Source organism: Grus americana, chromosome 22 (assembly GCF_028858705.1).
Source record: "Grus americana isolate bGruAme1 chromosome 22, bGruAme1.mat, whole genome shotgun sequence".
NCBI classification, from domain to species: Eukaryota; Metazoa; Chordata; class Aves; order Gruiformes; family Gruidae; genus Grus; species Grus americana.
The window spans coordinates 6915060-6941949 of record NC_072873.1 but is presented as its reverse complement, the minus strand read 5'-3'; the positions used below and the strand labels follow the sequence as shown (position 1 = coordinate 6941949).

Genomic DNA, 26890 nt, shown 5'->3' with positions numbered 1-26890 from the left:
CAGCACTTGCTTCCTCCTGCATTCGTGCCTGACAGTCCACACCTGCATGGCATCCCCTGGAGACTTGACCTGAGAGCTTGCTTTTCCTTTCATCTTGATGGATGCGAGCACCCAGCAGAACCCCGTGCCCTTTCCTTCCAGGTGTCGTTTCAAATGCCCAGTTTCCCAATGAGACACTTGGAGGAAATAAGAGTGCTGTAAAACCAGCAGGTACTTCACTTCCAAAACGTCCTGCCACGCCCTGTTGCTGTGCGGTTCCCGCTGGCCAGCAACACCTTCCCCGTGGCCGAGGTGCCCGTGCCGGGGACAGCCTCTGCCCGCACTCCCGCACACCCAGTGCCGCTGCGGGCAGCTCCGCTGCGGCCGCTCTGTCCCGCGGCGCCGCCTTCCTGCTGGCTCCGTGCTGCCAGCGGCTGCTCGCGGGGCCGCTGCCGACCGTTCACGGGCCACTCGGCCGGCGACAGCGGCTGCAAGGGCGGCAGGAGCAGCCGGAGGGGCCCCGGGGCGGGGTCGGTGTGGTTTTGGGGTGCCTTGTCCCCGGGCAGCAGCACCTCCCGACCCGTTGCCGGGGTTCATGAGCTACGGCAGCGCCGGATGTCCCCGCGACGGCGGCTCGTCCCGCTTCGGTCTGCGGCGGGTGGTGCGGGAGGACCAGGGCTCGGCAGCGCCGCGCTCCCCGGCCCCGGCAGGGCTCAGCCCCGGGGCGGAGCTGGGAGGGGAAGAGGGGGAAGGGGAGAGGAGGCGGGGTGGGCGGAGCAGAGAGCCGGGGCTGGCGGGGGGCAGCGAGGCGCGGGCGGCGGAGCGGCGGGATGCGGCGGTGCCGGGGCGCAGGGCTGGCGGGGCTGGCCGCGGTGCTCCTGGGTGCGTGGGGCTGGCGGTGGTGGGGGCGGGGGACCGGGCCGGTGCTGAGCTTGGGGTGTTCCCCGCAGGTCCCTGGAGGCTGCCGTCCCCTCTGGCTTCTTCACGGACCTCGGCTCCCGAGCCATCCTCCCGTCCATCTCTCCCTCTGCTACCATTCCACATTCCCTCTGAAAACTCAACGCTCTATTCTTTGTCGAACACGCCCTATTTTCTACTCCCCCCCGTGCCTTTCCATATAATTCATGCAATCATTCCCTCCCACTTGCTACTTTCTTTCTTTCCTTTATCCCCCTTTTCTCTTCAGTGACTCCCCCCTCTTCCACCTATCATTCATACCTTCCTTTCTCCACCAAGTATTAATGGGCACTTACTGCACATTTGGATATCCTCTGAAAACCCGTCTCCTCCTCATCTCTGTATGGTCCTGGCTGCTTCTGCAGGATTTCCTCTGGGAAACGGCAGGCAGGACTGGGCAGAAAGCAGGTTTTGAAATTTTTTTCCCCTCTCTTTTTCTGCTTTCTGGCAGTGGCTGTGGGCAGAGCCCAGGTGCAGCAGGAGCCGTCGGCAGAGACCACCGAGGGCACCGGCATCAACATCACTTGCTCACACCCCAAAGTTCAAGCGAACAACGTTCAGTGGTACCGTCGGCTTTCAGACCAGGCACCGCAACACATTGTGACAGGAGTCACTGGAGCTAAACCAGTGCCGGACCCGCCGGGGCGGCTGTGGGTGGCGGCAGACCGCCGGTCCAGCGCCCTGTGGCTCGCCCGGCCCCGGCGCGGGGACGCGGCGGTGTATTACTGCGCCCTGAGAGACACGGGGAGAGGAGCCGGGGCTGCGGCCGGGCACGAACCACGAAGCAGGAAGGGCGGCGGGCGGGGCCGGGCGTGTGTGTCGGGGGCGGGGGGACAGCCCCGGCCGGGCCCGCCAGGGGGCGCTGCCGCTCCGCCCGCCGGGGCCGCCTCGCCCCGCCCGGCCCCGCCCGGCCCCGGGCCCCGCGCCCCTTCCCCCGCCCGACCGGCACCGGCACCGGCACCAGCATCGGGCCCGCCGAGGCTCCGCAGACCCCGCGCCACGCAGCCCTGCCAGGGACGTGCCCCCAACGCGGATCCAGAGACGCCCCCCGGGCAGAAACCTTCTCCCGCCCCTCACCCCATGCTCACCCCCGCACTCCCACCGAGGCGCAGACAGAAATCCCCCGGCACGGTGCCGGCAGCGGAGCAGGAATCGCGGCCGGAGCGGTGGCGGTGTCCGGCGGTGCCCGGGCAGGAGCGATTGCAGCCGCCGGCCCCGCTGGCTCCCGGAGAGGAGCAGCGCCTTGCTGCTGTGCAGGGGGAGGCGGGCAGCAGAGATCCTCCTGCCCACGGGCAGCCGGACAGCCCTCGCTCCTGCCGCAGGGACCAAGGGGGCATGGCAGCGCCTGGGCATCTCTTTCATCCCACTGACATTGCCAGGCCCTGGTCGAACAGAAAGACCCAGCTGAACCACTGCCAATACAAGGCCTTGCTTTGAAACCTCAACCAGAAATGCTTTCTTGGTAACTCTGTAAATCAGCTCTGAGACACAGTTACAAACTGATTCCTCCGGCTCCACAGTCCACTTCCCGATTGCTCCTGTGGGTGTTGGAGAGGCATCCTTTCGAGCCCGTAGTTCTACCTGGCCACCAATGTGAGAAAGAGATACTGATTCTCACAGACACCTACAAGTGTATCCCACAGTGGCTAGTGCTCAGGACAGAGAGCTTGTTGCACAGGATTCCCCTTTACCTCCGATTAAGAGCCTTTGGTGTTGAAGTCCAGGAGGCAGGAGAGAAGCTTGGGCTGGGCACTTGTTGAATGACACATCTGAGACTCAAGGTCCAAGCTCAGCAGTGAGCCACAAAGAGATTTGCTAAGTTGCCCTATGGGGCTGAAGGTCTGAGGTGAGTGAGAACTGGAAAGAAGCCCCTGATCATGGGGTCCTGGGCCCCTCCAGTCCCCAATGTGGCCTGTGTGGCTGTAGGAGCTGGCTCAACTGTGAACGTCCGTGTTCACAGGCTTCCAAGGCAGGCAGGAAAGGTTCAGCCCTCTTCCCTGCTTCAGCTGGGGACTGGTGTGGCAGCTGTCGCTGTATTACAAGGGAACTGCTTTGCAGTCACTGGAGAGCAGAGGGCAGTCCACTGTCCTGCTGCCATGGTCTCGACAAACAACAGGATGCTGAAGGCGTTGTGGGAGCAGGGTTGTGAATGGGGGCTGCTATGCTGATAACCTGCTTCCTGCAGTCCCTGCCAAGCGTGTGAGCAAAGGTCCCTGGGTGAGAAGTGGCAGAGGAGCCCTGCTCCAGACATTAAAACCAAGTGGCCCTTTTGCTTGCCTGAGTATTGGATTTCTGGGGCCCAGGGTGGGACAAGCAGCTGGGGGTTGTGGGTAATGTGGGTAGGCGAAGGGACACAGAAGGACTGCCTGTACAACAGAGAGCTGTGTTGCAGAGTCTTCTTCCTGCCAGAGGGAGGGAGCGTGTCTGTCCCTGTGCGGCTGTTTTCTGCAGCAGATGCTCTTTACAGTTGTGTTTCTCTTCAGGTGCCTCCTCTATGGCCAGAGGTGAAGGGAAAGAGTGTGCAACACCTGGGCCCAGGCACTTCCTTGTGTGCCTGCTCCTTTCTCCATCCGGACACTCCCAGGGACAGGGTGGACATGGGTGGGTGCAGGGGTGCCTTCTCCATCTCCTGCAGGGCTGGGTGCAGGCCTGTGCAGCTGGCTAGGTGGTTGATGTCAGGAGAAGTTTGTGAGGGATGCCTGTCCCTTTGATGGACACGTCATACTGAAACCATGAGTCTGTAATCTCTCTGGAGGGTTTTGAATCAAAAAAAATTCACTCGATAACCAATGTGATTATTAAGCAGGTATCCTTTATTGCAGTGCTGGGAATCACACCGGGATATTTCCACGAGTGTGCGTCTCGACGAGGCACAAATTGTACGTGATTTATATTACAAAACAGTTACATATTCATTAGGTTTCTGATAAATTTAATACATATTAATTATTATTCCGGGAACTCATGAATATATGCTACTGTCCTGATACGCCTGCACAGTTTCTTTCTCGGGTGGTCGTCAGGGGTCGTCCTCGTCAAATCTTCCTCTTTCTCCTCTTCTTCAGTGTACACAGCTGGGTGACCTCTTCTTCATTATCTCCATTTTGCAAGCTCAGCAACCTTGTTATCCGTCCTGCCCAGATGGTCCCAGGCTTGTTGGCATATCAGGCCCCCTTTATCAGGATGCCTCAAACTTTTTGTCTTTTTTCTAGTTCGTACCCAAGGACTGTTCCCTAATTTACGGCTTCTCTTATCTGGTTTCTACATTCCAACTATTTTACTAATTGTTTTCTTTCATACTGGAGCATGAGACAGGTGAACCCTGAGTTTGTGGGGCCTGACGCAAGTGTTGCCAAACTATATATTCTGTTTTAAAATTGTTCTACGCTAATTAGTTTCCCTTATTCAGCTTTCCCAAGACGGGTCCATGGTAGAGTTTGGGGGAAAGACCCAAAGAGGCCTGCCTGGAGCAGCAGGGAGAGAGTTTTGCTCCACCCTCTGGGCTGTGGTTTGGAGGCCTCTTTGATCTGGCAGAGGCAGCAGAAGACGGGAAGTTGCAAGCATCAGGACCCTCGTGCTGGCAGGTCCTTGGGCACCCCACGAAGGGAGAGCGTGACATGGTCCTCATTTTCCTGGCAGCCCTGGTGGAACTGGCAGACTTTGGTGAGATGTGACTTTCAGGCTGGGGAGAATGAGGCAAGGGTTTGTGCAGCTGGTGGTGGAAGCGGGGAGACGTGAGTCCTGACTCCCCAGGGAAACTGGGAGTGTTTCTGTAGGGAGAGCAGGGGCTGCAGACGGGTACAGCAAATAATCTGGGACATGTCAGGAGGAATGGGCATAAGGGGAGGAACATGACCTCACTTTACATTGGCAGGTACTGAGCATTCCTGCATGTGCCGCTAATACATAGGCAGCCTGAAAGAAGGAAAGCTGCTAGGGAACGGAGCAATGAGGCATCTAGGAGCTTCTCTCCTAGATGTATTGCAGACAATGCTACCAGTCTCTGTAGGGGTGGTCGTAAACCTTGGGGGACAAACAGTGAAGGCTAACTCGGTGCAAGAGGAGCTGAAATGCCATACAAGGACAGGGCAAGGTCAGAGGACGTGTTGTGCCATATGGAGGAGCTGTTCTAGCAAGAAGATATGGTCAGAGGTGGGAGAGGAGCAGCTCACGTCTTCTACTGCTGAAGGAGAGACGAGCAGTTAACATAGCTCAGAGGCAGATATGGAGAGAATCAGTGGACTGAAAGACCAGCATGAAAAGCAGGGAGATGGGGGTGGGGGGGGGAGAAGTGACAAGAACCTGCAGAAAGAAGTGTGCAGGGACAAACAGCTCAGCATTTCAGAGGCTTCAGAGAAAAGTGAGATGGGAAGTGGGGACAGTTAGCAAGCTGATGAAGTGACAGATGGACACAGACACAGGCAAGCAAAGCTGAAAGCTCTTTCTGGCTTTACAGGTCATGCCCAAAAGGACTCTGTGCTCCAGTTCCCAGCAGAAATGACCATCCAGGTGGGACACAACGCGACTCTGCACTGCAACTTCTCCACCAGTGATCCCAATCCATACATGTTTTGGTACCAGCAGTGCCAGACTCAGTCCCCTCAGATGCTGCTGCGGGTGGACAAATGGAAACCTCAAGTGAATTCAGAGAGGTTCTCCTCTACACTGTCTGTGGAGACCTCCCAGGTGTTTCTGCATGTGCGGGATGCCGAGCTCCAGGACGGCACTGCCTATTTCTGTGCACTGAGCCCACAGCAGTGCCCACAGTATGCAGCACTGCACAGAAACGTGGGGCATGCTCTGAGGGGCGCTTCCCTCCCTGCCACTGCTTGCATATAGCTCTGAGCTCAGCCTGCCCAGCAGTGGCACCTGGAGGCTGTGGTGAGGCTGGGTCTCTGCCTCCCTGGCCTGTGCTGCTGTGTAGCACATGGCAGCGTGACTTTTACAGCTGTGTCTAGATCCAGGGTCTTTGATGATGAAAAGGATCCAAGAAACCTGACCTGGAGCAGACCCATTGCAGGTTACACCACGCACAAGCCAAACCAGGCATGTAAATGCCCTCTCCTTAAAACAGCTGGTACACTGGAGCGAGTACTCAGGGCAAGCAACCTATCAGTTTGTCTTCTTGTTCCCTTTCCCTGTGCCTCCACTGATGGCCACAGCTGGAGAAGGAAGCTTGTGTTAGGAGACACAACTGCTCTTATGGTTTTGCCACGTGGCCATAGTAGCCCAAGAAGGGAAGAGCTCTTCCTTGCCCAGCATCTGGATGTCAGCTAAACCCTCAGCAAGTGAAAAGACCCATCAGCCAGACACAGGACAAGATTCTCTGTTCAAGCCCTTCCTGCACTCGTCCACTGCTGGAGAAGGGTCCTGCTCTTTTTCATGTCTCTTCTCCTTCTCAGGGGAATCACCAGTGCTGGAGGGAGCCCCTATGTTCCTGAGTCCATGACAGTTTCTCTGTCCAACAGCTGGTAACCACATCTCTGTGATCTTGTTTTCTCCCAGAGGCAACAGGAATGGCTCTGGGGACGTATTCCCAGGCAATCCCAGCCCAGCACTGCATGTGGAAGCTCATCTGGAGGGTGCTGACTTTCCAGCTTGATCTCACCCTCTGAGTTGGAATCTGTTGCTCCTGAAGCATCATCCAGGTCACCTGAGAAGCCCCAGGGTACTTAGTTGTTGTCCTACTGCTGTTCCAGGATGGCCTGCCTCTCCCAAGTGATGTGGGTCTGCTCTGCCAGCCCTGGTGGAGGCTTTGCGTGCCCCTATTTATCTCAGGGGACTCTAGGCAGCATTGATGGAGTGTGGACAGCAGCCCTCAGGGGCCTGCACTCCACTGTGTCTCAGGTCCCTTGAACATTTCATGTCCTGCTTGTGGTTGATCTCCAGGGCTGCAGAGGGCTTCAACACACCACAGACACGATTCTCCCCCCAAACCAACATCATCCCTAAGGAGGATTGAAAAGCAGTGATGGCTGCCTGGGGACAGATCCAGGCTCAGGTAAAATGCTGTCAGCCTGTGTAGGAATGGCCCAACTCGTGAGGGGAAGGCTGGGTCAGTGCAAGGAGCGTTGAAATTCCTTTCTGCCTGTACAGGTGACGTGCCCAAGGACTCTGTGCTCCAATTCCCTCCAGAAAGGACCATCCAGGCAGGACACAACACAATGCTGCACTGCAATTTCTCCACCACCGATCCCAATCCCTACATCTACTGGTACCAGCAGCTCCCAAACCAGTCCCCTCAGGTGCTGCTGTGGTGAGCAAGTACAAAGCTTGCATGGATTCGGGGAGGTTCTCCTCTGTGCAGTCTGCAGAGGACTCCCAGGTGCTTCTGTGTGTGCAGGATGCAGAGCTCCATGACAGCACTTTCCCTCTGGATTCTGAGCCTACACCCGTGCCCTCAGTGTGCAGTACTGTGCAAAAAGGGGAGGGTGTACCCTGGGGAGCAATTCTTTCCCCACCTCTCCTTGCATGGAGGTCTAAGCTCATCCTGCCCAGAACCCACACACTGGTGCTGTGGTGAGGCTGGGTCTCTGCCTCCCCAGCCTGTGCAGCAGGGAGAAAAGCTGAGCATATTTCAATGAATCGCAGAATTGCTTATGCTGGGAGGCACCTTTTGAGACCATGCAGCCCCTGTTCAAGCCAGGTCACGTAGAGCAGGGTGCCCAGGACCATGTTTGGTCAGGTTTGTCAACTGGTGCCCACTGCTGCTTCTCCTGTCAGTTGGCACTACTGAGAAGACTCTCCTCTTCATTCCCTCCCATCACATATTTACACACATTGCCAAGATCCCCCACGAGCTTTCTCTTCCCCATGCTGAACACTGCCAGATCTCTCAGACTTTCTTCACCGGAATGACGCTTCAGTCCCTGCACCATTTTCCTGGGCTCACTCTGACATCTTTTTTGTACTTGGGAGCCCAGAACTGGCACTCCAGAGGTGGCCTGACAAGCGCGAAGTAGAGAGGAAGAGTCAGGTCCCTTGTCCTGCTGGCCACGCTCTTCCTACTGCAGCCCAGGATGCTGTTGGCCTTCCTTGCCCCCAGGCTGCATTGCCACGGCAGGCTCAGAAACAACACTGATCTGCTGAAACCGAGCAGGACACAGCAGTGAGTATTCAGGAGAAATACCCCAGCTGCTTGTCCAGCTCTAACTCTTCCCTCAGTGTCCACCAATGACAACTGCTGGAGAAGGGGGCTCTTGGTAGGAGACATGACTGCTCCTGTGGCCTTCCCTCCTAGCCAAAGAAATCCAAGGAAGAAAAACGTCCTCCTAGCTGGGCATCTGGGGATCAGTGAAAGCCTCACCTTGTGAGCAAGACCCATCCGTCAGGCACTGGACAAGATTCCCTGTTCAACTGCCTGAGCTGTCCCCCTGCTTCTCATGTTTCTCCTCCAGCTCTGGGGACTCACCAGTACTTGGCTGGGGGGAGTCCCTGTGTCCCTGAGTCCCTCTGGATTCTCTGCCCAACACAAAAATGCTAGTGGATGCATTTCTGGGATGTGCATTACTGGGATCTAGTTTGTCCCTCTTTGCACACCTGTCTTGTTGCGCTAATTCTGTTTTGGAAAGCAAAGAGCTGGCCCTGGAAGGGGGAAAGCTCTGGGGGAAGCTGACAAAAGCAGCCATGGTGGCAGGCCGGTATAGTCTAGTTCCTGCAGTGATGTCCCCTCAGTAGGCCATGTCAGTGGCTGTTGGCAGTGAGGCCTTCCGAGATGGCAAAGGAAGTTTAGGTTTTGTGGAAGAGATGGAATGGGGAGTATATCCAAAGGAGACATGGGTCAGAGGGAAAGAGAAGGAGGCAAAGAGAGTGAGTCACCTAGAGAAAAGTGTCTCTGTGAGGTACTGGAAGGTGGATGAGAAGCCCCATTCCCACCTGGATGAGGTAAGAAAGTGATGATTTGGATCCCACCTGGAGGTGGAATTCAGGTCTGTCCTCATGCTGGGCTGTACAGAAAGACCCACAAGAGAGGATTCCGGGTCTTGTAGGAAACGCAGTATATCTGGGGAGAAAACAATACAGATTTTGGAATATGGCAGTGCAAACTAACTTCTTCCAGAGTGGTATTTCAAGTGACCTGAGTGTGTTACTACACCCACCTTACATCTCGAACCGTTTGCTCATTCGTCCAATTTTTCCCTTTTCCTTCATGTTTGCAACCTCTCAGGCATCCTGAAAAGTGACTGCCATGGATTAGCATTGCTGCAGGTGTTGCAGGGAGACACTTGAAAGGTTGAACTCAAGATGGGGTTTCATCCCAGAGCCTACCTTCAAAAGATCCAGCTTTCTCTGGGAACAGGAGCCTTTCAGCATCTTGAGGAACTCACACACCTGAGGAACTTCAGCAGAGGTCACTGTAAAGGTGTGTGGAAGGTGAAAAGAGGTGGTTCACTAAGTCTGTTAGATGTAGTCCCTTTTCCATTCAAAGGAGCTGGGACCATGACTCCGGAAATAGCTGGGCACTGGTGGTCTGTGGGTGGTGAGCAATTGTGCTCTACATCACTTGTTTTCTCTAGTATTTACCATCATTATTGTTGTTGTTGTTATTTTCCTCCTTTTCTGGCCTATTAAACTGTCTTTATGTCAACCCATGAGTTTTACCTTTTTTTGCACTTCTTTTCCCCATCCCACTGGGTGGGGGAGTGAGCGAACAGCTGTGTGGTTGTTTTAGCTGCCTGGTGGGTTAAAACACAACAGCCATACATGTCTTATCCTTGCAAATGTGAACAACAGCTCTTTAATGTCCCTGCAAAGCCTGACCTTCCTTCCTGAGATCATACACTTTTGCCATGCCTTGCCTCCCCTCGCCTCACCTTTTCTTTCCTTCACCATGCCAGGGGTTGCCCTTACCTTAATACTAGAGGCAGACACTGCCTCCTTCTCCACTGCACTGGGGCTTTGGGGCTCATCAAGCTGCCAGAGAAAATCCTCTCTATCTCCCTTTCACCTGCTCCAATGCTGTGCAGCTGGCTCACTTGCAGCTGCTTGCTCACTGGTGAATGCCAACCGCTTGCTCTCTATTAGGCCTGAGAATGTTCTCTGGGGTTACAGTTCCCACCAACTGCTGTAGCAGGATGTGCTCTGTAAATAGCCCGTTATCAAATTTGTGGAGGACTCTTCTGCTCATTACTGGGCTTTTGGTAAAGGAGGGATGGACAATGTGGAAAAAATATATCTGGTGCCTGCAAATTAGTTCAAGCAGCTACAAGTGCTGCTGTTACCCAGGGAAGACATGAGGGCTGATACAGTCTATTCTTTGCATGCTGAAACGAGGGACATTTTCCAGAAACCAGGTTTGGTGGCCTATGAGAAACCTAAGGTCTCTACAACTGCTCTTCAAAAATACTTGGCACAAGAGAGCAGAGCAATCAGAAAAGGGGGAAAATAACTCCTGCCTTTCTAGAAGAAAACAAGAGAGAGATGGAAAAGCCCCTGGAGACTCCTGAGGACTCCAGCCCTGTTGTTCAGTAAGTGCCTGGTAATATGCATACATGGTATTGGAGGAATGCACAAGTTCCCCTAGTTAAACCAGGGCAGCACAAGCATATTTGTTCTTGGGAAAACCAGGAAAGTTTTGTATACAAAGGACATGGCATTAAGGGTCCAGCCTATTTGATTGAGTGCTTATGTGTCCTTCAGACTTGTGGCCCATCTAAGAAGGCCTGAAGACTGGAGTGTTTTTATGAAACCCATAGCTGCGCTAAATGTCTCATCTTCTGTCATGGGTCATACAACAATCACATTCACTAGGAACAACTAAAAGTGACTGTATGATGCCTAGAAGCATCACACACACCACTTAGGAAGAGGAAGATCGTAGAACCCAGTGGCACACCTTATAGAGTTTATTGTTGAATCTAAAATATTCATACAATCATGGAATCATAGGATGGTTTAGATTGGAATGGACCTCTCAAATGTCATCTAGTTCAATCCCCCTTGCCATGGCAAGTTTATATTCATAAAATCTTGAAAATTTGCTGTCTGTAGTGACCATTTCAAAAATATGTTGAGGTGCAATGGGGCTGAGCTTAAAGAGCACACGCTCAGCCTTGCAGCTGAGTTGCAAATTTTATTTACAGAATACCTTTATGAAAATAGCCAAAAGAGAGGCTGTTTGGAGTCTTCAGAAACATATTTCGAGTAGCTGTAGTAATGGGGAAATCTCCATCTTCCTAATTTACAAAACATGTCAGCATCTATAAGGCCTGAGTAGTGACCCTGGGCCAGGGACCCAGCCAGAGCTGGGACCCATGGTTGCATTGGGTCTAGGTGGGCTTGGTCCTGATGCTCATTGTCCTTGTGTTACCATAGGACTCAGCACTGCCTCCCACAGAACCTGGACTGGGGAGAGGTGCCCCCCATCCTCACCCCATGCAGGAATGACCCTGTCCTCCACCCTGGTCCTGTGGTGCTGGCAGTGTGTGGGGTCTGTGTGAGAGCAAACCCCCACACCACAGAGTCCCAGGGTCTGCAGATGAGGGAAGGCCTTGGCCTGAGTGTGGGGAGCAGTGGTGCTGCACGAAGCACCGGGGCCACTTCAGCCCCAGGGCTCTGGGAATGCTGAAGGGGCTTGGTGCCTGGGGGAAGGCACTCCAACCTGTGCCCTGTGGTTGGGCTGGTGCGTGCCCTGGGCCATTCAGGGACAGCTCATGATTCATGCTGAGTGAAGAATCAAATCCCGCTGTGACTGCCAGGTCTCTGCAGAGCTGGGGGTATCTCCTCTCGCACAGCACCTTTCTGGACCAGAGTTGCGTTGTGGCACTTGTGGGGCCATTGAGGTCCTGGGCCTCAGGAAAGCTGTGCTGGAGGAAGGCAAGGCAACAGAGAGCAGTGTTGCATGTCTGAGCAGCAGTCACTGTCCTGGGGCTGCCTTCACCCGAGAGGGTGCTGGGTTCAGAGGGACAGGGGACTCCAGTGCACGGCCTGCTGTTGCCGATATCAACACTAACTTGTGAACACCTCAGCCAAGAGGTTGGCAACAACTGGGCCATGCCAGATGCTGTGCTGAAGGGGGATAGGGCTGCATGGGGAAGCTGTCCCTGCTGCCCATGCCCAGGTGTGATGACAATGGCCCCAAGATCAGATGATGGAGAGATGGGACAGGTAGAGTGAGGACTGTGGGCCATCTGCATGGCTATTTTCCCATTCCCAATTCCAGCCATCCTTTAGCAACGTATTCTTCTGACTCTCCTTCTCCAGTACACTCCTCCCAAAGCAAGAGGAGCACTCTTCCCCATGACCTTGGGGGACCTCCCTGGGACAGCCCACATGCCCACAGTTCCTCTCTGGAGGACAGCAGTTGTCAGGATTCCTGTTCACATGACATGCTCCAGGGCCAAGGGGGTATTTCTGAGAGGAGACACAGCAAGGCAAGGACTGGTGGCCATTGGCTGTGGTGTAACTAGGGTTGTCTTCCTCAGCCTCACGAGGCAGAACCTGAAAGAAGACTTCCTGCAGTGTGTCCCACCCTCCAATGCCTGTATAGGAGTCATGATGGCTCCTCCTAATTGCCGCTCAAAGCAATGTCATTCTCTCTCGGCGGTCAGTATGCAGATGGAAAGACCACCGGAGGGAAACAGACAAGGTTGCATCAATTTATTACTGAGTCTAAAGAGGGAAATGAGGTCAATCCAAGTGGAGGTCCCCAGTGCGGGGACAAGCAGGAGCAGCAAAGAATCTGTTTCCCTTTTCCTGTTGACAGAGTTCCCCCAGGACCAACCTGTTGACCTGCCTGGCAAAGGGAGACAGGCAAGAAGATTACTCCATGCTGTGAGGTAAGCACAAGGCACCAAAGACAAGAGAGGAAAAGTGTGAGGGGAAGAGAGGAAAGGTAGGCATTGGCCGTAGTTTCAGAGAGCTCAGGCTGGCCCAGTCTTGCCCTTGCTGTGCAAGCCAGAGATGGTCAGCTGCCCTTAAAACAATGCCACAAAGCTTGATCCTCTGTCCAGCATCATGTTCAGAGTTCCTGGGGGTCCTTGTCCGAGGCCGTTGCCAGTATCTTTAGCAGGGGGGGCATCTGCAGCCACAGTAGCAGCTGGTGATACAGGAGAGGTCACAGCACCCAGAGGTGATGGGCACTCCATCACAGCTGAGGATGCTGCCAATGGCAGCGGAGGTGGACGAGCCCACAACGGTGTTCTGTGGGAAGGAGCTGAGGATGGGGCCGGGCAGGGTCACCACCACGGGGGAGGGCTCAATGACGACGGTGGAGTTCTGGCACTGCCTGACACAGGGCTCATTGCAGCTGTTGGCCAGCGGGGTCGGGCCACAGGGCTGGCAGGGCAGGCAGGGCTGGCACTGGTCGTAGCAGGACATGTCTTGGGGCAGAGGTGCACCTGGGAGAGAGAGTAGGGAGGAAGCAAAACATGGGGATGTGTGAGGAGCAGCCTGTCACCACACCATGAGGGAGCCAAAGAACATGCAGGGCCAGGAGGTGGAGGCTCGGCAGAGATGTATGAGAGCTTCTTGGCCTCGTTCTGCCAGGGCCCATAAAAGCCACAGAGCTCCTATGCAGCCACTGTTTAGCCCCTGATTCCAGAAGCCATCTCAGTACAGTCCCAGCTTTCCTCCATGCCTAACCTTCTCCCCACTTCCCTCTCTCGTGACAAGCAGCCCCAACATCTGGCACAGAACAAAGCTGGTGTCACCTGAGAAGCCCACTGAGATGAGACCTCCTTTTAGAGAAATCAGAGAAGGAGAAGGAGCTTCCGACTCACCTGGTTCCCAAGGAGAAGGAGGCAAGAGAAGTGGCTGAGGAAGTGAGGAGTTGGGTTGGCTTTTATCATGGACCTTTGCTGCCAGAGGCATCCCTTGTAGAGGTGATTATTTTCTGACAAGCTCATCTTGAATGCAGATCATCCCAGCAAATGCTGTGGGCTGTGTTCTGGCTTCCTGCACTGCTGTCTCTTCATGTCCTGCTTTATGTCAGGCACATTCCTCAGTGAAGGCATCTTCTGTGTGACAGGATGAGAGGCCCAAGCATTTCTGGTGCAGAACACGTCAGTGTGGGCAGAGGACTCATCTCACATGCTGGAAGAGTCCAGAAAAGATCACTCAAGATGAAGTAAACAGCTGGCTCAGACAACACACACGCACAGACACACACACAGGCACACACACAAATCTAGCCCTCTAGACATGTAGAGTCAATTGGGAAGACTCAAGACACCCAAAGAGAGGCTGTCTGCACTGCCCAGGGCCACTGCACAGGTCGTGGACTTGACAGAGTCTTCTTCTGCATGTCCTGTGTCCAAGGGTTCAGTGTGGCTGAGGGAAGACTGGTCTGCACTCGGTGAGAGCCGGAGATGCAGCTGATGAGAGTGAGGTTCCCAGCATGACACTTTCACTGACACAGAAGGCCTCTCCCTGCTCTCTGTCTGTCCTAGAGTACCCTGGACATGGATATGGCCTTTAGCCATGGCATGGAGGTGGTGTAAGGGCTGGTAGGAGAGTTTGTGTGTTCACTTCTGATCATCGCATGATGAAGCAAGCCGTGCAGAGGTGACCAGGTAGGCAGGCCATGATACGAGCTCATGCTAGCTGGGGAGTTCAGAGGCCACAAATGATGAAATGCAGGATCAGTGTCTCCAGAAGGATGGTTTGTCCCATTTACCATGCACATCTGCTTTGGGATGGGCTAAGTCCAGTGTGCGAGCTGATGTCTCCTCACTGACTGTGGGGAGAGTCTACAGAGTCTGTTAGAGCAGGTCCAGAGGAGGGCCACACAAATGATGGGAGGGATGGAACCCCTGCCCTATGAAGAAAGGCAGAGAGAGGTTCTCCTCAGATTTTAATGACACGGCTTCTCCGCAAGTCTACCACATCCCTAAGACTCCCAGCAGACTCTCTGAGAATGAAGCAGCACCCACAGTAGAAGAAGAAAGACCTAGGGAGTTCCTACTGCCATTTGGACATGCACAAGTTCACTGGATGATGCATCAAAGGGGGTTCTGAGAGCTGACTGGGCAGCCCCTGGAAGGAAGATGGAGCAAATACTCTCACACTCACTCACAATGTTTGTGTACACTCATGCTTGCATTACAATTGAAGAAACTCCTCCAAACTTACATGTTCCCATCTACCCTTAGTGATCTCCTTAAGGGAGATGTGGGGGTTTGAGACCAGCCCTAGATCTGGAAAGGAAGTGGAGTTTCACTGGGGTATTTACACAGCCGCAGAACAGGGTGTGTCTAGGACAAGCCAGACTCCCCACAGCCTGCAAACACTGAGGCTGGGACTCCAGAGGTGAGTGTGACTGGTCCCAGTAACAAAAGGCACTCAGACTCTTCAAAGCATTCCTTCAAATGCCGTCTATTAGCGCTAAGAACAGAAAGAAAGAGAGGACAGTATGGGTAACCTTACCTCCCTTCAGATGCTTAGAACCCTGAGCTGCTCTATGTCAGCTGCTCTGACAGAATGAGAGAATCACAGAAGAGTTGAGGTTGGAAGGCACCTCTGGAGGTCATCTGGTCCCACGCCCCTGCTCAAGCAGGGCCACCTAGAGCCAATTGTCCAGGACCGTGTCTGGGTCAGTTGTGAATATCTCTAAAGAAGGAGACTTGGCAACCTCCCTGGGCAACCCGTGCCAGTGCTCTGGCACTTGCACAATACAATATGTTGCCCCCTTGCCAGGGACAGGACACTGTGCAGATCCCATCCACAGAAGGGTTACCCTATTGTGGTCAGTTGTGCTTTGAGAGCATTTTCTCAATCGGAAACACCTCTAGTCACCATTTCTACTGTCAAACACTACAACCTTGCCAGCTGTTTAGTACAGGTGAACAACTACCAGCAGCTTTCACATCCCTGTTTCTTAGGGTGTAAATCAAGGTGTTCAGCAGGGGAGTCAGAGTGGTGTAAATAACAGCTGCATCTCTGCCTGTAGATGGTTTGAACCACCATAGAAAAAAGGACCTCTGGCAACAATACACTTAGACTGAACTGTAACACCCACATAGATCTTGTGCCCTTTTCCTGCCTTTGCAAGATCAATTTTCTTGGACAGGCTAACCAGGGGTCATGCCAAGAGCCACGAGCAGCTGTCCCTTCTGTCACAAGACATGCCATCCCTCCCTCTTCAACCAGGATAATTGCTGATGGTATCAATCTGAAGAAGGACCTTCTGCTTATTACGAGGTCTATTGTGGGAGGGATAGGAAGTCCAGCTGTGCTGCTGGAGATGATGGGTATTGATAGCATGACTAGGGAAGAAGGATTTCTGACATGGAAGTGAAATGCCTTTATAAAAGTTTGGCCTTCAGTTGTTTTGAGAGATGTTTCCTTAGGCATAAGTCCCTGGTGCAGGACAGTGGAAGGGGGTTTTCCGTTCTTCCACTTGTACACTCTTGTCAGGACATCTGGATTTTCATGCAAGCAATAGGATACGAGGCTGTAGTGGCTGCCAAGAGACATTTCCACCCATCAGAAGGGTTGAGATTTGCAGGTATAAAATCTCTTTGCTTCCCCCAGAATGGCAGCCAGTTCCTGAGCAGAAATTCTCAGGTGGGGGGAATCATGAAGCAGTGAAGAGATGTGCCTTCCCCTTCAGCTCTCTTGGGAAGTGCACCCAATACCCTCATCCTTGCTGATCTTCACATTCTCCTGCAAGCTCTGTGTCAGAGCAATTTGATCTCCCTCAGAAATACACCGTTTCTCTGTCCCCATTTCTGTGCTGACTGCCCTCACCTCCCACATGCTCAGCTCCAATTTCCAGCATCGACGCATTCAGCAGCATGGGCGACATTTCCCTGCTACTCCTGCCCATGCATGCTGGCCAGGTCCCCTAGATTGGATGGTGGAGTGGAGATGAAGGTGGTGTGGTGGCTATGGGCCATCCCAAAGGCTGTTCCCTGCTTTAACACTTGTGCCATTCTGCAAAGCAAATCATCTTCCTGAGCCCCACACCCCCTGCCACCGCAGTGCAGTTCCAACCATAGCGAGATGAACGCCCTTCCTCAAGAGCTCATGGGGATGCTGACCCCTCAGGGCATCCTGCCTTTCTGGGCCTTTCTGGGCAGAGACAAGGCATGGCAAGGCCTGATGGTCACTGGCAGCAGAGCATCCAGGGATGTCTTCGACAGCTCCGAGTGACAGTGTCCAAAAGAGGAGCCACTGCAGGCTGTCCCAACCTCCCATTCCTCTGTGAATGGAGAATGTGCCCTCACCCCCTTCATCCCCAGAGCAACACCCTTCTCCTTTGGCAGTGTGGGTAGTGTCCACAGAGGGAAGGACCACATGGAGGCCAGGCTTGAATGCAGCAGAACTTTAATGAGTCAAAACAGGGAAACAAAGTCACTCCAAGTAAAGCAGAGCAGTGCAGGGACCCCTGGAAGCAGTCAAGAGTCTGTGGTCCTTGGCCATGGAGAAGTTCCAGCGTGCTGTCTTTCTGCCTGCCCCATAGCTAGAGGAGACAGATGGTGCCCACCAGGCTGCTCTTGGTGAGACCTTGCTGCCAAGGGGAACCAAAGCAAACAAGGAAGAGGGAGAGAAAAACAAAGCCATCCAGCTATAGTGAAATCAACATCCAAAGACTCGATCCTCTGCCCAGCACCATCTTCTGAGTTCCTCAGGATCTCTCAGTGGGGTGTTTCTAGCATCTTTCTCAGAGGAGGCACCTCCTGCCACCATAGCGGCTGGAAATGCCAGAGAGGTCACAGCACCCAGAGGTGATGGGCACTCCATCACAGCTGAGGATGCTGCCAACAGCAGCAGAGGTGGACGAGCCCACAACGGTGTTCTGTGGGAAGGAGCTGAGGATGGGGCCGGGCAGGGTCACCACCACAGCAGGCGGCTCAATGACGACGGTGGAGTTCTGGCACTGCCTGACACAGGGCTCGTTGCAGCTGTTGGCCAGCGGGGTCGGGCCACATGGCCGGCATGGCAGGCACTGGTTGTAGCAGGACATGTCTCTAAGGGTGGAGGTGCACCTGGAAGAGAGGGCAGGGAGGAAGCAGAGCACAGGGGTGGGTGAGGAGCAGCCTGCTATCTTCTGTGTCACAAAGGAGCCAAGGGCACTCCTGAGTGGGGAGTTGGAAGCTGGACCCACACAGACTTTATCACCCTGCAAAGAGCAGCCTGGTCCAGGGAGTCTCTCTCCTAACACGTAAACCAAAAGTCCTCTCAGCCCTGTCCCAGTGTCACCCTAATGAGACGTCCTCTCCATATCTCTTTCCCATAGTAACATGCTTCAAGCCCCAGCACAGGACAGAGCCAGTATCAGCTGAGAGGTCCATCAAGGAAATCTCTCACTTTGGAAGAGGAGGAGAAGGGGCTCCAGACTCACCTGGTTCTCAAGGAGAAGGAGACAGGAGAAGAGGATGAGAGAGCAGGGGCTTGGGCAGGCTTTTATACCTGCCCTGCGTTGCCACAGGACCAGAGGCACCCTTTGCAGAGGTAACAATTTTCTGACAAGCTCATCTTGCATGCAAAACATCACAGCTAATGATACGGGCTGTGCTTTCTTTTCCAACACTGCTGCCTTTTCATTTCCAGGTTTGTGCCATGCCCATTCCCTGATGAAGGCTTCTTCTGAGCGCTGGGATGAAAGGCTCCAGGATTTCTAGGGCAGGAATGCAGCAGTGCAGACAGAAGGCTCAGCCCAAGTGCTGGATGGGTCCAGCGCAGACAAGTGACGTTAGCCTGGGTCACTGTGTTGGGTCTGTTTGCAGTGCTGTTCTCAGGAAGAAGCTCCTGCCGTCCTTAGCTGGACCCCCAAGGGATGGCTTGTATGACCATGTGCCACCTCCATCTCTTTCCTTCCCTCCTCAGCTCTCCCCCATGCTCACTTGTTCTTGCCTCCCCAGGTGTGTGGGTTGTGCTGCTAGGTTTTGACCCCATCCTGCCTAACACTGCCCTCAGGAAAAAAATTCTTGCTGGTTTTGGCTCATCCCCTCTCTGTGCATCTGTGAGTACACAAAAATTGCCATGCGCTTGCCTGGGGCCTTGTCCTTCCCCAGAGTGCTCTAGCCCTGCTGCTGTTGTTCCTAGGTGTCCTTAGCCAAGTCCATGGTTCGTTGTGTTCCTATGTGTGTTCCTGTCTTGTGTGCTTTTGTGAGCAGCTGGGTTTGTGTGGATGGGTGTGGGAGCACAAATTTGTGCATGATTCCATGCCAGTGTGCAGGAGACTGTGCCTCTGTATGGGGGGGGGGGGTGTGTGTGTGTGTGTGTGTTCATGTGTCTCCTTGTGCGTTCCTCATCAGGAGGGAATGTGCTGCTTATGGCAGGGACACTCTCCACTACTGTGTCCATGAACACCACAGAGCAGCAGGTTCAAAAGATCTGAAGGAGCCGGAGTGCAGCTGAGAGGTGATGACACCAGCCTGCTAGAGATCTGTCCAGGGAAAAGGCCCTGAAATGCAGCCCCTGCCTCCTGACTCCTCTTTTTCCTGCCCCTCCAAAGCTCATGCTCCGCTGCTGCTGATTTTAGGTCCCAACAAGGATGGTTTCACTCCAGCTTGGATCCCTAGTTTTATTCAGTGTGACAACATTGGGAGTGTCTCAGCGTGGCTGGCAGTCCCCACTCCCTGCCTCTCCAGACACCACCACAGCTGCTCTCCCCAGCGATAGAGAGTTCAAAAGGATGAGGTTTGCTTTATGGGCATGGAGAATGGCTGAGGAATCCTGCTGACCCTGTGCTGGCCATCCCTGAGTGCCCCCTCTCATGTCCCAGCCAATGTCAAACGTGCAACTCATTGACCTGGTGCTGTGTCAGGCAGGGACTGGGACCTTGTCCCATGGAGATACTGAATGCAGGGACCACAAAGCCTGGCATTGCTGTGCTCTGAGGAGAACGACAGACTCTCTGTCTTTCACAGGAAAGCCAAAGAGCTGATGACTGCTTTGGACTTCAGCCTACAAAGACTTTCATGCCCCCCATTGGACTCTCCCTCTGAGTGCCCAGCAACTGCTCCTGGGAAGCAAGGGACATTGGATCTGAGCCACATCCCCCAAAGCCTGATGCTGTCCCACAGGCATGTCCAAAGCAGTCATCTGACCCTCTTTCAAACACGGGCTGTCCACAGTGTGTAAAGTTCCTGAGACCATCTCCTGTCCTGAATGTCTGCCTGCCTGGGCTCAGGTCCAACTTGGAGGCAGTGCTGTTGAGGGCTTCCCTCCTTCCCTGTAATGGCCTTTGGTGAGATGAGGGCCAGGGAGTTCTTCTGGAAGAGCTCAGCCAGGGCTGATTCCCCTCTCTGTGGAGCTGTTTTTGAGCTGAGGCTGCAGTGTAGCCAAGGGCCCACCTCAATGTTTTCTCAGGAGGGTTCATTAAGAGGATGATAAGGTGGGTGGAAAACTGGCTGGACAACCACGCTCCAAAAGTTCTGACCATGAAGAAACGGGTGACTGGAAGCTTACAAAGACTAAAAAGGGCACAGGCAAGGTTTTGCTCCTGAGGGAGGAACCAGCCCATGTGGTCATGCAGGCTGGGGGCTGGCTGCCTTGGCAGCAGATGCACAGAAAAGGATGTGTGGTTTTAGGAGACACCCAGCTGAACGGGAGACAGCAGTGTGCCCTTGCAGCAAACGGGACCAACTGCATCCTGAGCTGTGTTAGTCAAAGTGAGGCCAGCAGGTGCAGGAAAGTGACCCTGTCCCTCTGGCCCTTGTGAGACCACCACTGGAGTACTGCATCCAGGTTGGGGCTCCCTGGTCCAAGAAGGATATTGACAGAGTGAAGCAAGTCCAACAAAGGCCACCGAGCTGATTAGGGGGGCTGGCAAACATGATGTGTGAGGAGAGGCTGAAGGAACTGGGCCTGCCCACCTTGGAGAAGAGCTGTCTCAGGGGACACCTTCTTGCTTCTACAACTACTGAATCAGAGGGGACAGAGAAAATGGACCAAGACACTGGAAGTGCTCAGCATTAGGAGTGGAGGCAATGGACATCAGCTGGGATACGGAGAAATCGGATTAAGCAGTAGCCTAAAAGAAAGAACAACAACTGGAAGGTGTTTCCCAGGGAGGTTGTGCAACCTCCATCCTGGGAAGTCTTCAAGGCTGGACTGCATATGACCTTGAGCAACCTGATCTAATGGGATCTGTTCTGAGCATGGGATTGATCTAGATGACCTCTGGAGGCCCCTTCTCACCTACCTTCTGACTGTGTACCTTTCACGGTGCCCTACCTGACCCCTGCGTGCCCATGTCACACTTGTGCTCACATCCCCTTTACCATGACACAACTTTTAGGCATTGTGCTGGGAGTGCAGAGAGGCAGCTGGAGGGAGGCTCTGGGCCTCCTCCCTGCCATCCGCAGGGCATCAGTGGCTGCTGTTTCCAGCCCCTGAGCTCAGAGACAGCTCTGGGAAGCTGGTCCACCTCCTGGTCAGGGTCCTACAGCTGTTCCAGGCTGCAGCTGGCGCTGTGCAGGCTTCTCCTCGTTGAGGGGTCGTTGCTGGAGGATGGGGAGAGTCGGACTGGCAGGAGGCAAACTTCTGCGGGTGCAGAGCCACGGAGCACTCTCAGCCCGGTCGAGACACCGAGCGTCACTGTGGCAGGGCTCAGCCCCGGGGCGGAGTTGGTGGAGGCGGAGAGGGGAGGGGAGGGGAGGAGGCACCGTGGGCGGAGCAGAGAGCCGGGGCTGGCGGGGTGCAGCGAGGCGCGGGCGGCGGAGCGGCGGGATGCGGCGGTGCCGGGGCGCAGGGCTGGCGGGGCTGGCCGCGGTGCTCCTGGGTGCGTGGGGCTGGCGGTGGTGGCGGGGCGCTGGACCTGGGGCTGCTTGGGACCGGCGCTGGGCAAGAGGCTCGCCTCTGGCCCTCCTGCTTCTCTCTTTCTCCCTTCCTCTTCCCGTCTTCTCCTTCCTTTCTCCCCTCAATGACTCCCCCCTTCCAACTCTCATTCCTACACTCATCTCTCCACCAATTCTTAATGGGCACTGCCATTACTGCACATGTCGACAGCCTCTGGAAACCCTGCACCTCATCATCTCTGTATGGTCCTGGCTGCTTCTGCAGGATTTGTTCTGGGAAATACCAGGCAGGGCTGCGTAGAAAGCAGATTTTCAGGTTTTTTTCTTTTTTTTTTCTCCTTTCTGGCAGTGGCTGTGGGCAGAGCCCAGGTGCAGCAGGAGCCGTCGGCAGAGACCACCGAGGGCACCGGCATCAACATCACTTGCTCACACCCCAACATACAGACAGGAGACCTCATCTACTGGTACCGTCAGCTCCCGGGCCGAGGCCCCGCATTCCTCACGTTGGGCAGCAAAGGGACCAAAGAGGTGCCGGACCCGCCGGGGCGGCTGTGGGTGGCGGCAGACCGCCGGTCCAGCGCCCTGTGGCTCGCCCGGCCCCGGCGCGGGGACGCGGCGGTGTATTACTGCGCCCTGAGAGACACGGGGAGAGGAGCCGGGGCTGCGGCCGGGCACGAACCACGAAGCAGGAAGGGCGGCGGGCGGGGCCGGGCGTGTGTGTCGGGGGCGGGGGGACAGCCCCGGCCGGGCCCGCCAGGGGGCGCTGCCGCTCCGCCCGCCGGGGCCGCCTCGCCCCGCCCGGCGCCGCCCGGCCCCGCGCCCCGCGCCCCTTCCCCCGCCCGACCGGCACCGGCACCGGCATCGGGCCCGCCGAGGCTCCGCAGACCCCGCGCCACGCAGCCCTGCCAGGGACGTGCCCCCGACGCGGATCCAGAGACGTCCCCCGGGTAGAAACCTTCTCCCGCCCCTCACCCCATGCTCACCCCCGCACTCCCACCGGGGCGCAGACAGAAATCCCCCGGCACGGTGCCGGCAGCGGGGCAGGAATCGCGGCCGGAGCGGTGGCGGTGTCCGGCGGTGCCCGGGCAGGAGCGATTGCAGCCGCCGGCCCCGCTGGCTCCCGTAGAGGAGCAGCGCCTTGCTGCTGTGCAGGGGGAGGCGGGCAGCAGAGATCCTCCTGCCCACGGGCAGCCGGACAGCCCTCGGTCCTGCCGCAGGGACCGGCCACTGCTGACAGGGAACACGCAGGGCCTCTCTCGCCCTTCTGACGTGCCCCACTAGGTTAGCCAAGGCGACCCTGAGCAGGTGCTTTCATCTGTTCTCTAAACACGGGCACTCCTCTCACAAGTGGGGAATGAAAAGCTTTCCTGCCAAAAGAACACCGAAAAAGGGGTGGGAGGGGATGTTTCACATTTTGCTACTTTGTCAAAGCTGGGACATCCAATGTGCACCGGAGTCCTCCAGCTACAGGCTGTCACAGACCTTCCCAAAGGTTCCTGCCAGTGTTACAAAGTCATCAAATGGAGTCAGGAGTTCAAGCTCCACACCCACAGGAGAAGGCAATGTCAGGGTCACGGGCTCCTTCAAGCACTCCCCACAGTGGCTCAGTGTTGAGATCACGAGCTTGTTTGACAGGATTCAGAGCCTTTGGACTTGAGGCCCAGCAGACAGGCTAAGAGCTTGGACTGGACACACTGACGGCAGCGTCAAGGGATGCCAGGTTCCTAGGTGGTGAGTGAGTCAGACACAGATTTGCTAAGTTGCCCAATGGAGCAGGAGGCCTCTGGGAAGAGACCATAGGCTCCAGGCAGTCCCCAGGGACCTCTGTGTGTCTCGAGTAGCTGAGAGAGCTGTTCAAAGCCCATGGTCAGAGGCTTCCAAGGCACAGAGGGAAGGATCAACCCTGCTCCCTGTCCCAGCTGGGCTTCGTAACTGTGTTTCCAGAGAACTCCTGGCAGGTGGACAAACAAGGCACAGCAACAGGCACGGCCAGGCGAGCACATGGATCAGACACAAGTTCCCATGGATCGACCCCTCTTGTTCCTGCCTCCATCTGTCCCCATGCTTGCTCCAGGCCAAACTCACTTGATCCTTCCCTTTCCCTGCCTCTCATCCTTCCCCTAAACATCCCAAGTCTTGCAAAATCCCCAAATCCTTTTCCACAGAGTCCCGTAAGGAGTCCAATACACTTATAGGCAGAAACACTGTTGAATTCAGAAGGTGATCCTCTCCTCTCATCCACCTGGGGGGTGTCGTCCCCACACAAGAGGTCGACTCTGATACCTGAAAGGAGGTGGAGTAGAGGTCTGTGAAGAACAGGGTTGTGCTGGATGTCCTCCCACCAGAGAGAAGCAGTGTCTCTGACTCTGTGTGGGATGTCTACAGCAGGTGCTGTTCCCAGAGACATTTGAAAAGGGAGAGAACTCCCCTGTGGGGGGAGAGAGTCAGACACCTAGATCTCGGAGCTTTTGCCTCTTCCTGGTTCTACCTCCTTTCAGACACTACGGAGGGGCAGGATACACTGGAGTGGCTGCAAAAGGGCCTGTCTCCATCCCTGAGAGAGGTGGGTGCAGGCTCCTGTCTCTGGCTGAGCACTGACTGGCAGGAGATGTTCATCACGGACACTCCTCCCCCGCAGGGGACTTGATGGGCTGGTTGTGATCTCCAGGAGAAGCAAAAAGCAGGAAAACAGCCTGCAGCCGTTAATTTTGTTCTTAACAGAAGAAAATAGTAGAAGATAGTGCTGTGTTTTGGATTTATGATGAGACTAATGTTGATAGCACACTGAAGCTTTTACTTGCTGCCAAGTAGTCGAGGACTTTTCAGCTTCTCATACTGGCCTGCCAAGGAGAAGGCAGGGGGCACCCAAGAAGCTGGGAGAGGACACAGACACGGCAGCTGACCTAAACTGGCCAGACTTTTCCTACTGCAGCCCAGGATGCTGTTGGCCTTCCTTGCCCCCAGGCTGCATTGCCACAGCAGACTCAGGAACAACCCTGAGACACTGAAACTGAATGGGACACAGCAGTGAGTATTCAGGAGAAGTATCCCAGCTGCATGTCCAGTTCTAACTCTTCCCTCAGCATCCACCAATGACCACCGTTGGAGAACAGCATGGTGCTCCTGTGGCTTTCCCTCCTAGCCAAAGAAGCCTAAGGAAGACAAATGTCTTCCCAGCCCGGCATCTGGGGATCAGTGAAAGCCTCACCTTGTGAGCAAGACCCATCAGCCAGCACGGGACAAGATTCCCTGTTCAATCACTTGAGCTGTCCCCCTGCTTCTCATGTCTCTCCTCCAGCTCTGGGGACTCACCAGTGCTTGGGTGGGGGGAGTCGTTGTGTCCCTGAGTCCCAGAGGGTCCTCTGTCCAATGGAAAGCTGCTGATGTCTGCAGTTCTGTGATTTAGTTTGTTCATGTGTGCATGTTTCTCTTGTGATGGTCTGTCTGGTTTAGAAAGCAAAGAGCTGACCCTGGAAAGCATCTGTGCTGGAAGCTGACAAAAGCAGTGATGGTAGCAGGCCAGGATGTTCTCATCAATGGAGTGATGTCAGCTCAGTAGGCCATGGCATCAGGTGTTTGCAGTGAGGGCTTCTGAGGTGACAAAGAAAGCTGAGTCTCTGCCCCTGGAGAAAAATATCTCTGTAGGGTACTGGGAGGTGGATGAGAAGCCCCATTCCCACCTGGATGGGGTAAGAATGCGGTAAGAATGATGAGATTTGGATCCCACCTGGAGGTGCAATTCAGGTCTGTCCTCATGCTGGGCTGTACTCAAACATCTCTGAGGGTGGATTCAGGATCTTGCAGGAAAGGCAGGACATCTGGGAAGGCAAACAATAGATATGTTGGAATATGGGGGCGCACACTAATGCCTTCTAGAATGACATTTCACAGGACCTGAGTGCTTTTCTACACCCACCTTCCACCTGAAACTCACTGCTCATTTGGCCAGCCTTTCCCTTTTCCTTCATGTTTGTAACTTCTTGAAAGTGACTGCCATGGCGTAGCATTGCTGCAAGGAGACGTTTTGGAGACTGAGCTCAACATAGGGCTTCCCTCCAGAGCCTTGCCTCCAGAAACCCACTTTTCTGTGGGCTCAGGAGCCTTTCAGTGTCTGGAGGAACTCACACACCTGAGCAAGTTCAGCAGAGGCCACTGTCAGGGCATGTGGAAGGTGAGAGTGACTGGTTCTCTAAGGTGGTCAGATCGAGTCCCTTTCCCTTTCACAGGGAAGAGGAACTAAAAGGGACAGTGACAAACAAAGCACACAAGGACACCAATCTCTGAGTAAGTGATAAGGGAGCCAAGGAGGGAGATCAGAGCTCTTCAGCCTCTGCTTGATGGGCCATTAGGAAACTGCGGGTGTGGCTTGGAAGTGGGTCAGGCTGAGCTTTGGAAGTGACAAGAAGGGACAGGAGGAACATGAGGATTATGGATGTTTGAGCGGGGTCCTGCAGGACTAGGCAACACTTCTTAAGCAATGCTGAGGGGAAAGGTCGAAGGTGGGGGCATGGAGGGGACTGGGGAGGAGCACTGGGAGGCAAGAGAAAGGATAAGAGGAGGTACCTGCACCCAAGCAGGGGCTGGTCAGTGCACTTGTTGGGAGGAGCCCTGTGCCTCTTCACCACAGTCCCTCCCCCAGCTGCCTTATTAAATCCTTTCTGAACCATCCTTCTGTGCAACATCACTCCTTTTGCCGCTTGTGAGTGGCAGTAAACAGAGAGAGTGGTGTGAAAGAGAGATCTGGGTGCCAGTAACTGGGCAAACAACCAATGGCCATAGGGATTGTAGGCCTGGGTGCCAGCACCTGAGCAGGCCAGGGTGTGTGCAGCAAGGTCTCAGTGCCAGCAACTGGAGAAGAGGCCTCTGGTCACAGAACCTGTCGGTGTCTGTGCCAGCAGCTGAAGCGACCTGGGTGTAAGCCAGGTGTGAATGCCAGCAACTGGAGAGGGAAGAGCGTGTCACAGGGGTAATACATCTCACTGTCAGCAACTGGAGGGACCGCATTGCACGTGTTTTTGTGGGAGGTCTAAAAACCAGTGACTTGGAGGGACCTCGGTGTGTTTCTCATTTCTCTTAGTGAATTTAACCCAATGTGCATGGGTGCATATGTGGAATTTGCTAGCATAGTTCAAGCTGGTGTAGGCAGTGAGTGGGAGGAAAAGCTGCATCTAAAACCTGAGCCAGAGGTGGGTGAGGGAGCCCACGGCCAGCACAGGGATATTAGACAGGCTGATATTACCAAGCCATGGTAATGTTTGAGGGATCTG

General features: G+C 54.9%; 1 protein-coding gene and 2 gene segments (V, D, J or C); all 3 read left to right on the top strand.

Moving 5' to 3' along the window:
* The first annotated feature begins 809 nt into the window (after positions 1 to 809).
* On the top strand, positions 810 to 3444 carry LOC129195241 (T cell receptor alpha variable 26-2-like). The segment is given in 3 exon segments: positions 810 to 861; positions 1388 to 1748; positions 3420 to 3444. Coding segments are annotated over 3 exon segments (438 nt in total).
* Positions 3445 to 4284: 840 nt separating this feature from the next.
* On the top strand, positions 4285 to 6411 carry LOC129195240 (T cell receptor alpha variable 18-like). The segment is given in 3 exon segments: positions 4285 to 4599; positions 5393 to 5702; positions 6339 to 6411. Coding segments are annotated over 3 exon segments (429 nt in total).
* Positions 6412 to 21555: 15144 nt separating this feature from the next.
* Positions 21556 to 22904, top strand: LOC129195239 (uncharacterized). The gene is made up of 3 exons (XM_054801068.1): positions 21556 to 21607; positions 21973 to 22336; positions 22631 to 22904. Exons 1-3 carry the CDS (start codon positions 21556 to 21558, stop codon positions 22902 to 22904), a joined length of 690 nt encoding a protein of 229 aa, XP_054657043.1.
* The last annotated feature ends 3986 nt before the right edge of the window (positions 22905 to 26890 follow it).